The sequence below is a fragment of the Fulmarus glacialis genome, unplaced genomic scaffold (assembly GCF_000690835.1).
Source record: "Fulmarus glacialis isolate BGI_N327 unplaced genomic scaffold, ASM69083v1 scaffold20827, whole genome shotgun sequence".
Taxonomy (NCBI): Eukaryota; Metazoa; Chordata; class Aves; order Procellariiformes; family Procellariidae; genus Fulmarus; species Fulmarus glacialis.
This window is the reverse complement of record NW_009221536.1, coordinates 56,040-68,256: the sequence shown is the minus strand read 5'-3', so window position 1 is coordinate 68,256 and position 12,217 is coordinate 56,040. Positions and strand designations below refer to the sequence as shown.

General features: G+C 54.5%; 1 protein-coding gene across 1 annotated transcript; it reads left to right on the top strand.

The window, feature by feature from the left end:
* Positions 1 to 5: 5 nt before the first annotated feature.
* Positions 6 to 4,296, top strand: LOC104071879 (potassium channel subfamily K member 9-like; the record flags this gene model as incomplete). Its single annotated transcript, XM_009581157.1, has 2 exons — positions 6 to 51; positions 3,383 to 4,296. Coding segments are annotated over 2 exons (960 nt in total), but the record flags the coding sequence as incomplete, so codon positions are not given.
* Between the last annotated feature and the right edge of the window lie 7,921 nt (positions 4,297 to 12,217).

Below are 12,217 nucleotides of genomic sequence, written 5' to 3'. Positions count from 1 at the left end.
GGAAGTTCGCCGGCTCCTTCTACTTCGCCATCACGGTCATCACCACCATCGGTGAGTGCTGGCATCCCGGCGTGCAGCCTGCGCCCCTCCATCCCCGCATCCCTCCATCCCCACACCTCTGCACCTCCACAACCTCCCACACTTCTTCCACCACCTCTGGGTGCCCCGGGACAGCCCAGGGTGGGGGTTACCTGCATGGGAGAGGCAGGGCTCACCCTTGCAAGGCTGGGACATCTCTTCAGGCCACCCCCTGAGCTGACCCTGTGGGACCTCAGTGCCCAGTGATGGGAGAGGTAATCCATGGGCAGGCTGGGGGCCACCCGGTTCGGGGGGATGCCAGGGGTGCTGCTATAGCTGAGGCATGAAACGTGACGTGCACGTTGTCCCAGGAAGGCAGCAGCACGCGGAGCTTCTGCAGGCACCTTTGGGGCAGGCAGCTGCAGAAGTTGGCAGGGGCATAGGAGGGCAGAGGTGGGAGCTGTGTCCGTCCTCTGTGCAGTGTTGTAGCCAACAAGCCAGGCTGAAGAGCTGGGCAAGAACTGTTGGCTTCTTTGCCAGCTCAAAACTCTGGATCTTTGGCTGTATGAGACCTGCTTCAGGGAGCCAAGACAGCACCAGACACTGAACCTCGCTCTGCCTGCACGGGAGCCTGCAGAGAGGTGGGTGTCAGTTAGCTTGGAGGGGAGTGATTGAATCACATTAAACCCCCATGTAGACACACATACTTGACTTGATTTGCCCTCTTCAATTTTGCAAGAGAATGAAACTAAATTGAATGAGGATTGCCTTACTTCTAGGTGAGATTAGCCACATGGGAGTTTAGCATTGTTTAATTAATCCACTTTTAATTAATCCATGCACCCTGAGCAGCCCATGGGGGTAGGCAGGTGTGGGATCCTGTGCTCATGTCATTGCTTATGCTGGGATTTTAATCAGCAGAAATGTTTTGGAGGCAGGAACCCGAGGCTGAATCCTGCCCTTCCACAGCCAGGAGCCACCTCCTCATCTGTAGGACAGGGCTCAGCCTTGCCGAGGGGCTTGGAATGGGTGAAATAGGTCTGGTAGCTGAAAGCATCACCCCTCAGGACAAGGGCTGGTGGGATCAACTGCACTGCATTACCAGGGGACAAGAGGTGGCGGAGGGGCAGGTACCCCGCAGGCCCTGCCCGGGGGGCTCCGTGTGCCCCCCCGAGACATGCTGTGGGGTTTGTTCAGCTGGCAACGCACGTGGCCAGCAAACAGCGATGGGCTCAGGGCACGGTTAGTGTCAGGCCCCAGCAGGAGGGCAGGATGAATGGCTTCAGTGGAAATCTCCATCATCCCATGACAGGTTATAGCTTCATTTACATTATTTTCCTGTTGACTGTGACAAACAATTGCTACGCTTATCACACACCCCACACGATAAATAATTTTAGCCCAGGTGCCATATTTTTAAAATGCTGGCACGTCAGATCTCTTTATATGGGGCTGTGCTCTGAATCTCAGTTTTAACGTTAATGTAGCTGTGTTTACTCTTTCTAATTCCCTTTGTCATTTTGAAAGCATCAGTCAAATGCTCTTTCAGCAGTCTCTCAGGGTATAACAACTGTTTTTCCACTTACTGCTCTTCTTGATCATTATATTTACCTCCTTGTTGCTGTCATTGTATTATCTTGTAGCCTAGGACCTGATAATTGCACTCAGTTATCAAGCTTGGATCTGACTGGGTTTTTTTTTGCCACTGCAGTCTCATGTCTGCTCTGTATTCTGTGAAATGTGGCATGCAGTCATTAAGTTTATCATTTTTGATTGCATGGGTTTATGAACAGACAGAGCAATCAGAAACCGGTCCCTTCCTGCCTGCTTGCAGTTTGGAGCACAGTCGAGGATAACGCTGCCCTCAGCCTCCCAGCCCTGTCCCATTGCAGGAGTTTCCTGGAGCGGAAGGTGTGCTCAGGAGCCTGGGACAACATGGTTATCATCCTCTGGTCTTCCCATCACTGCGTGCTAACAGCTTCCCTAAGAGTCCTAGAAATCCACTGGCAGCAGAGACAGAGGTGAAGCCAAGTCACAGCTTTGAACAAGACTGAGAAATAAAAAAAGGGGGGGGGGGGGGGGGGTTCCCCCATATCTTCATGCAAAAGTCACATGGTTACCTGGAAGAAGTCAAAATATAAATAGCTGTTTGCAAAAGGCCATGCAACAGTATGGGAAGGAGCCGGCGCTGTTCTGCAGGCACCTTCAGAAAGGGAGTTTCCAGCCCTGGTAGTTTCTCACAGAAACTCAAAAGAAAGGCTTGGATGCCTTTGGATGCCGTTACTCCCCACACTGCCTGACTCCCTTGCACTGAGTTAGTTACTCATCCGCTTGGGTCAGAGGCCACCGAGTTCTGTTAAGCTTCTATAATTAAGTGAGGTGGGCGCAGAATCACTGAAGTCCGGAAGATTGCGGTGAATACTTCATTACAACTCATGGTATAATTGTGTGTGTCCTTGAGTCACAGCTCTGAAACTTGGAGCAAGGGGGGGAAATTAAATCTCAGAAGGTGTTCAAGGAGAACTTTGTTATCCTTGAGCTCCTTGTCCCTGGGACAAGGGCTGACGGGGCTGCAGTGGCATAAATACTCCCCTGTATTTAAAACAGCACAACCCCTCCTCCCCAACGACCCAGCAGTGCTTTAGGTCTGAGTCTTAGTGACACTGGAGTAAATCCGAAGTTGCTCTGCAGAAGTCCTCCCAGACTTCAGCTGCTCCTGCAGTGACTGACCCTATAGCGCAGGGGCTCTATAGCTCCTATCCAACAGGCCACGCAGCAAAGGATCATATAGCCGAGAGTCAAAGATGCACGTGATGCTGGAGGGCTCAGGGGACAGGAGGGGCAGGAGCTGGTGCCAGGGGGAGGTGACGATGGCCCTGCAAGGGCAGTTGTGGACAGGACTGGCTGGGTGCGTACCTTCCCGCAGGGTGACCTGGTGCTGTTGGACTCAGCACCCTGCAGAGCCTCCGTCCTCCCTTGCTGTGGGGATTCAGGTTACCCGGCAGACCCGGTGCCGGCACAGCATCATTGCCTCTAAATTGCTTGTGAGCTGCAGAAGGCTTGCAGACCCCAATCCAGCTCTAGGGCTTCTCTTGGCCTCCATGACCTCGTACAAGCTCAGGGGCTATCAGGAGGGTACCTCCTCTCTTTGGAGGCCAAATGAGGTTCTGCCCCCGTGATACTGCGGTGTGCCATCATCCCGAAGGATGTGGATCCCATGGCCCCGTTAGCATTGCCTGCAGATCTGTTACTGATTCATTTTCCATTTTCCCCCTATTCTCCTACTGCTCCTCTTGGCCCAGGGCAGCCTTGCTGGGAAATCCCAGCGAGGGTTTGACGCCTGCCTTTCCTCCTTCGTTCGCAGGCTATGGGCACGCCGCCCCGGGCACGGACGCCGGCAAAGTTTTCTGCATGTTCTACGCCATTCTGGGCATCCCCCTGACGCTGGTCATGTTCCAGAGCCTGGGGGAGCGCATGAACACCATCGTGCGGCTACTGCTCAAGAAGATCAAGAAGTGTCTGGGCATGAGGACAACCAATGTCTCCATGGAGAACATGGTCCTAGTCGGCTTTTTGTCCTGCATGGGGACCCTGTGCATCGGTGCAGCAGCCTTCTCTTATTTTGAGGGCTGGACTTTCTTTCATGCCTATTACTACTGCTTCATAACCTTGACCACTATCGGCTTTGGAGACTTTGTGGCTCTGCAGAAGAACGAGGCTTTGCAAAAGAAGCCCCCGTACGTGGCTTTCAGCTTCATGTACATCCTGGTGGGCCTGACTGTCATCGGCGCCTTCCTCAACCTGGTGGTGCTGCGGTTCCTGACGATGAACTCGGAGGACGAGCGGCGGGATGCCGAAGAGCGTGCCTCGCTGAGGAGAGCCCGGAACAACATCCACCTCAAGCCAAAAGAGGACAGCCGTAGCAGCAACGCTATTTTTCTCCCCGTGGAGGACAGGACGAGCCAGATGAACCTCATCCCGCTGATCCAGGAGGACGCGGAGAGGCAGCGGCGCCAGTCGGCCAACTCGGCGGCTGCGGTCCCCTCCTTCTGCACATGCCTGTGCTACAGACCTCAGCTGTGCGGCAGCCCGGTGCCCTCCCACCACGAGACCCTGAGCTGCCACACCAACCCCGTGTACTACAACTCCATCTCCTACAAAATCGACGAGGTCTCCCTGAGCACGCGGGGTCAGACCGGCTCTTCCCCGGGGAGCACTTTATCATCCAACAGCCCTCGCTGCCGGCGACACCCCCGGCTGCGGAGGAAATCCATCTAGGAGCGCGTGCCGAGCTGTACTCAGTGCTCGGGTCTTACTATGATGCTAAATTAAGAACAGAGATGTCAGGTCCTTCTTACTGCTCTCATTTCTTCTGTTCCTCTCCTTCAGCTGGCAGCCAGCCCCACGCAGGGTCCGGCAGGAGCCTTTAAACCCTGTTAAGAAATAATCACTCCTTTTTGCAGGCACTGAATGACATTGTTGGTTTTTCTTTGCTTTTTCCTCCCAAGTAGGTTCAAGCATTAGGGTCTGACAAAGAGACCCCCCCGATGTGAAGTCCAGCAAGCTGTAGGTTTGCTTTCCCACCTCCCTGCTCCCCGAAGGGAGGTGTTGCTGCCCTCCCACCCTGCCTAACCTTGGCTGTGGCTGCTGCCAGCACATGCCGCTTGCTCCATGGGCTGGATTGCACTTGCTGAGAGCATATCAAAAACAATGTCCGTGTCAGTGAGCCCACAGGGTTGGGAATCTTTAAGTTGTCCCCTGACACTGGGTGCAGGTAAGTTGGTGCCACGCAGCAAGTTTGCAGCTGGTGGGTGGGCAGGGAGAGGTGGGCAGGAGGGGACGGGCTGCAGTCCTGCTGCTCAGCACCTCGGGACAGCTTCATGGCACTGCATCTCCCACGACCAGCCCTCCAGGTCTAAGCTCAGGCTTGTCATGGCTCCATACTTTTGGAAGCTGGAGGTCCATACACTCACCCACTTACCCACCAGCATACCTTACCTCGCTACTGGTAGGTCCTCCAGGCTGAGCTGGCTGGTGGGATGCTGTGTCCCATTCGCAGGGGAAGCGGAACGCCTCCAGCCCAGCCATAGCCCTCCCCGTGACGAGCCCAGCCTGTGCTAAGGGCACAGCCCCAGGGAGACCCTCCCTGAACCATACAGAGCCACCTGCAAAGGGTTTGGCCCTGATGAGATCATTAGCTAAAATCACCCTTTCCTTCACCACCTTTCCTCCAGCAGGCAGCCCAGCAAGCGTGCCTGCTCCTCGCCTCCTCCCAGTCCCCACGAGCCCATGGGTTTGCACTCGTTGCTGCTGGGGTTTTCCGAGGCGGGGTGATCCCGTCTCGGTGTGTGTCCCCAGGGGGGATGCGGTACCCGCACGGCCCCACCTGGGAGGCTGTTTCCAGCTGGTGCCCCCGACGTGGCCCGTGTCCATCCTGCCTCGTCTGCAAGAAAGCAGGACTAGGCTCTGACAGCAGTAGGAGCTCCGTTTCACTTTTTTCCCCTAATAAAGGGATATTTTCACTCTTAGTTCTATCCAAAATAGCCTCTGAGGGGGGTTTCCTGGAGGAAAATCCCCTTTTCCTGATGGGGAAGGCATGCAGACTGTCAGCATTGGGAAGGCCTCAGGGCAGGCTTTGCTCTCTCCTCTTTTTGTCCTGGGCGGTTTAATAAAAGGTGAATCCAGCTGGTGGTGGTTGGTTATTTGTCATGAGGGGGAGCAGAGGGATGTGTCCGAGCCCCAAACCCCAGCCCTGCCCGGCTGCAGGGGTGCACCAGGGCTGACTCCCCTGCCACAGGGGTATGGGCAGTGTTTATATCCAGGGATATTATCCCTGTGGATGTTTGCTGGGATGTTTGGGCATTGGAGGGAGGAGGGGGGTGGAGTGGCTGTCCCAGAGCTGGGAAGCAGCTGGGTCTCGTTGCCCATTTGGGGATGGTGTCGTTGCCCTCTGCATGGGGATGCCCTGGGCTCCTCTGCCCTCCCTGGCCAGTGACCTTCACATTTCCAACAGTTCCTGGTGCTTCGGCTTCCCTGGAGGCAGCTTTGGGCTTTGATGTCACCCCAAATCTGTGCAGGCTTGCTACAACTGGGACTTTCTTGTTCCAGTCTCTGAAATGGCAGGGATTTGGGCTTCAAGACAGGTGATGCCCAAGCAGGCAAGTAGAGGGATGGGCAAGAGCTCTGATCGCTGGGGCGGGCTGGCAGGAGAGCAGAGCAGTGCTGGCAGGGCAGGTCTGCAGCGGGGCTGCTGCGCTGCCTGGGTGGGTGAGGGGGGTTCCTCGCCTGGTGCCTTTATTTGGGGGATGTTCTCTGGCACGGCTGCCTGCTCCCTGCCAGGTTCTCTACCCCACCGGAGGCAGAGGTAGGACTTTACACCCACTCTTGGGGTGCGACGTGCCCACAGTAGATCCATCCTTCCTGCCCGCGGGCAGCAGGACTCTCGTGCAAGATATTTGGCCCTTCCTGGCCTCAGCCCGTCCCCTGTCCCACGTGTGGGCGGGGAAGGGACAGTGACGGAGCCAGGAGCACAGCCCTGGGCTGCGCAGCCTGGGGCATGCAGGCAGAGAGAATGGTGCAGGTGCTGCTGGGCTGGCATGAGGGGCTGGTTTGCAAAACCTTCACCTGGATGCTCCCCAGGGCCCTTCGGGGTGTGTGGCATCTGGCAAGCAGGAGGGCAGGGGGGTGGAGAGCCTCCCACCACCAAAATGCCCTGGCTGCAGTTCCCCCCAGGTGCTCAGCAGCTCCATCGCTTTGCACCAGTGGCCCCAAATCTGGACCAGCTCGGTTTAAATAGAAAGGGGGAGGAGGGGGAGAGAAAGCAAGCGGTGAGTGTATAAAACAGGCTTAAAAATGAGGCTTTCACTGGCTTCTCAGCTCCTCAGTGGGGTCATTTCATGCTGATCACACCAGCTCAGCCCCTTTGTTGCTGTGTCCCATCTCCCCCCGCCCTCGCCAAGGCTTGGGTCAGCCCGAGGCTTGGGTGTGCTGTGGTGTCCTTGCCATCAGAGCCGTGCAGCAGAGAGAGATCTCTCACCCTTTCCATGTTGAACCTGGGACACCCTCCGAGTGGCCACGACAGAGCTGGCACCTCTCACCCTCCTTCCACTCTCGTGGAAAGAAGCGGCTCAATTCCTGCACAAGTCGGAGCCCGCATGGCATCGCCCCAGTGAAACCCACCTCTTCCGGAGCTGGAAGCGGGAGAACAACCACAATCCGGAGGCTGAGCCAGCCTTGCACTCTCCCTCTGGGTTCAGTGTGGTGCTGCCAGTGCTCGGTGGCTCCGTGCTGGTGCCGCAGAGCCCGCTATGCAACGATATAAAGGCAAAGCCCGGCAGAAGCACCGGGGCTGGCGGCGTGATGTCTGCACCGCGGAGCCTGTCTCAGGCGGAGGATGGAGCTGGTAATGAGCTGACGGCGCAGAAAGCAGGGCACCTGCGCGGGTTTATTGCTGCTTTTGTGCAGCCCGAGCTGCTAGGCAGTGCTGCTGGGAGCTTAGTTGCTTAGTGACTGCCTGAGCCCCATCCTGCTTTTGGAAGGTGGTGATGGTTTGAGGGTGGGAGATGCTGTTTGCCCCCAGGTGCCATGCTGGGCTGGGCTGCCCCGACCTCCCAGACACTTGCACTGCTGGAGAAATCGTCCTCCTCCCTCCACCACTGCTCCCCCATGACTGTCGCTGGGGCTGGTGGGTGTCCGGGTGGGGAGCTGCCCTGCCCCTCGGTGCTGCCCTGATGATCTGCAGAGGGATTTGGAGGCATGAGAAAACTTTAAGAAATTCTCAGTGAACTGAGACTTTGCGATCCCTCGTAATTCCCAGGGGAAAAGAGCTTGTGGCAGCTCCCTGGGGAACACTGCCTGTTCTCACCACCTCCTCCTGCAGACCCCCACAGCAGGAGTCACACCAGAGCCCCCAAACACTCTCCACCCGAGGGCTCGCAGCTCGAGGCCATCCAGGACCAGGCAGCAGCTGCACATCCAGTAACACCCATGGCTCTCCGTCCCCAAGGGTCCCCAGGCTCCCCCTGCATGCACGCTGACTCTTGTATTCCCAACAGCCTGGGCCAGGGGTAGGTTTTTCTGCCAGCAGCATCTTCACCTCCAGGGTTTCAAAATCAACCTTGAAAGGCCAGTGTTGACCATGAAGGGTCTAGGGAAGAAAACAGCAGGAGCAGAAGGCTTCTGTTTGGGGTAGTGAGCAGAGTACAAGCTGGGAGCAAGCTTAGCTCTGTGCCTGGAGATGCCCGCGGCCAAATTACATCAGAAAATGGCACAGAGAAATGCAGGTTTGAAGCTGGGGTTGATTCAGAGAGGGCCCTTCCACAGAGAGCACTGGGAAGGAGCCTGGGACAGCGCTGGGACATACCAGCCTGAGCTGCTCTCATCCCCTATAGGCACAAGGAGAAGGGATGGGCCAGCTGAAATGTTAGGTTGAAGATAATGGTGGTGGCAACAGAGGGCAGAGACACTCCACAAAAAACCTCCCACACACCGTAGGAAAAAAAAAGGTTTTATTATCACTATTATCAACGTTTTCATTAGCTTAACACTGAATTGTAAATCACTCAATCATTACATATTGTCTGAATAAAACCCACAGACAGGAAAAAAGTACAGCAGAATCCTCTCCCGACTACAGACGAGCGGCCGGCGGCACACCAGCGCTGCCAGGACGGCGTCCCACCTTCCACCCAAGGCAGCCCACGCACCTTGCAAGCGACACGCCACAGTGGCAAGCAGGCTGCCCGGCTCCATTGCCTGTGTTCCCTCTGGCTCCACGGAGATTACATCTCACCGGATGATGTTAAAAACCTCCAAAAAGTTTTGGAGAGGGTTACAGAGGCCAAAAAGAGCAGCTCAGCTGCCCCCACTCCTATGGAAAGGCAAGAGGAGAGGTAGCAACCGTGTAGTGCCCCTGCAAAGCTATTGGGTTTTGTGGCGCAATTAATGAAGTAAAAAGGTTTAACCCCATGAAAGCAGATTTCCCTACCGTGGCCAGGTCCCTGGGCAGTGGGGGTACAAGGCAGAGCGCCGGCAGGCTGGTGCTGGGGAGGCAAGAGCGTGGATGTGCTGGGGGTAGTGGCTCCATCCCCGAGCAGAGGCCAGCTCTGCAGCACCGCCCCGGGGCTCCCCGCGGGCAGCGTGGGATGGATGCTTCAGTGCAAAGAGATGCTGCGGGCAGCCTCAGTCCCCTCGGGTTGGAATAAGGCCTCGTATCGAGAGGGAAGGGAGAACCCATGTAGGGAGCAGCGGGAGCAGGGGAAAGCAAAGGGAACCTGGAGGAAAGCTCACTGGGAGCTCCCCTTCTCCCTGGCCAGCACAGAGGCAGCTCCCCTCCCTGTCCCTGCCTTCTCCTGGCCATCTTTATGGCACATCACGCCTGCGTGGGCTGCAGAGCTCCTGCAGAAGACCCCTAGCTCCTACCAAGGATGGGAAAGGAAGGACCCCCTGCGGTCTGCATTCAGGACGGCCACAAAACGTGGGCAGGACGCTGGCATCCCAGGTGGGTGGCAGGCCATGGCAGTGCTGCGTGAGGGGGTCTCGGGTGAGGCACTGCATCCCCAGGATGCCCCTTCTACCTGGTGCAGGGAGCAGCCTGCAGCTCTCAGGAGGAAGGCAAGCCCAGCACGGTGAGGCTGGGGGAATGTGCCTTAGATTCACTCTCCAAACCTCGCTCTTCCTTGCTCCAAACAAAGCCAAAATCAGCTCCAGGTCAAGGAGATGGAATCACCAAAGCAGAGACCAGTGAGCAGCACTGGGTAAGGAGCAAGAGGCCCAAAGAAAAAACTGCTGCAGGATTTAAAGTTCCAGGCTGGTGTTTGGTGGGATTTGCAGCCCCGGCGGGCAGCTATCCCAGTCTGTGGTGCCCAAGCAACTACAAAAACCTAGCTCCTGGAAAGCTTGTGGGCATGCCTTCAGCAGAAGGTGTGCCTTGATTCTTCCCTTGGGTTGCTTCTGGCCCCATCACTGCTCAGCGAGCGGAGCTCACTGCTGCCCACGCGCTGCCTGTGCCCACACGGCCTCTCTGCAAGACAAAGCCCTTTCCTTCCCACGCAAGGGGGTCTCAAGCCCACGCGAGGTGCCCAGCATGCAGTGTAAATGCAAAGGCTGTCTACTGACCCGGCCGAGTGGGCTTTAACAATATAGCTTTGGTTGCCATTTTAGCTACTGGAAAGTCATGAAGGGAAAATTGTTAGGTCGTAGCCTCTGTTTGCTGGTGCTCTGTAAAGGGCTGGTGCTGGCTCCTTCTCAGTTTCAGCTGCTAAAGTGCAAAGAACCAAGTGCTACAAGAAACTCTCCCCAGTTCCTCTCCTCCACCAGGATGAGAGCAGCTACCACATGGAAGGGAGGGCAGAAGGGTGTCTACACCATGAGAAGAGCTTGAGGTTCCCCAGGAGCGAGGGGGATGCTGCTGTTGTAGGTGAGCAGCTGGGGCTAGGGATGGACGTGCAGCTGCTCGGTCACTGGGACATTGGCCACTGAGCAGAGAGGAGTCTGGCAGTGTGAGTTTAAGACTCGTTAGCCACATTTTGAGAATATCTAATCACTTGCTCCCCAGGGAATTACCACATTCACAGACGCACGCTGGAAAGCCCAGCAGACCGTCAGATACATGCAGGGCGCAGCAGGAGCGCAGCTCTGGGTCTCTGCCATGCCGGGTTTCACAAACGTCCCACAGACTTGGCTGCTGGGTCTCGCGTGGGCAAAGGGCTCGTGCAAGGGAATGAGACACTGACTGCACAACCAGCCAGCCCCTTCAGAGGGACTTCATCTCCCTAAGGGAACTTGGCATTTTCCAAAGCGTTACTGTGCGCTGTGTGCCTGTATACATTCATACAGACACACACGTATGGACATCCACAAACATACACGCCTTGGCAGGTGTGCACTGGGGTAAACATAAAAAGGCTTTCACTGATCATCCTCTTTTCTAAATGTTTGGCTCAAATTTGGTAGCTGCAATTTCATTTTAGATGCTCGCTCTAGGTCTCAATATGCCCTGAACTTCTCTACTGACGGCATTTTGCATTTACACGGCTCTTTTTCTTCTCAAAGCATTTCACAAAAAAGTGTGAATTATTTCATCATTCACTGGGGCTCCCAGCATCACTGGGCCAGTGACTTGCTGCCTGCATGGCCAGCAGACTGGCAATCTTGAGAACAGCATGAAGATTTTTCCTAAGGGAAATGCTGCGAGAAACCCACAGGCAATGAACTGGGACGCTGGTTCGAAGCTGTTTTATTTTATGCACTGCACCAATGATAGAGCTGACTTAAAATCCAATATCCTGATCCTGCCATTTTGGAAAAATCTTTAGATGAGCCCAGCATTATCTAACTTCTGAAGAATGGCACAGAACAGCCTGTTCCTGTTTTACACATTAGTCCCCCGTGATCCTCTGTGAAGGTGCAATCTCTCTGCCTTGGGTGGAATTTTTTAACGAAATGGACAAATACCATCTATGAAATGGACAAAATAACCCACAAAGCCTTTAAAGAAGAGCAGCTCAATCTGCTGCTCTGAAAAAAACCTCCCTTTAGCTTGCCCCTGGTATCTCAAGGAAAATAGGCAGCTGTCAGTCAGAACTCACGTGGCCCCAGAGTGCAAAGGCTTTTTTGCTTTATCAGGGCTACAGTGGCAGTGGGAACCATTCTCATTGAGTTACAAATACCAGATAACCTAAGAAAAACAGGGAGATTGAAACAGTCATGAAGTTTATATTGAAACTATTTTTTACCTCTGTAGTATGAAGTCACCTACAGCTGTTTCACTCTTCACCTAAGAGAGATTGCATGTTGATGGGCACATATACTCACAGAGAAGTCTATAGCATGAATATATCTCACAAGGCAACAGCCCAGTCTTCGTTTTTTACAATCAAAGTTAATATGGATCTTTTTCAAAAGTGATGTCATTGAGATTGAAGACAATTATAAACTGTATCAACAATATGTACTACAGCCTGCAAGTCACAATCTGTGCACACCAAATGGAATATATTATTGCTTGTTAGCCTATTAGACTTTCTTTATAAAAAGATTTTTATACAGAGTACAGGATTATGACAAAACTAGCTAAGTAGTTTTCATCTTGAAAATACAACATCAATTCTTTCAACAAAGGCTTGAATAGTAGCTGAGAGTTAATGAACGATAACAAATATTTACTAATAATTTTATGGCCAGTTTGAACAGAATTTCT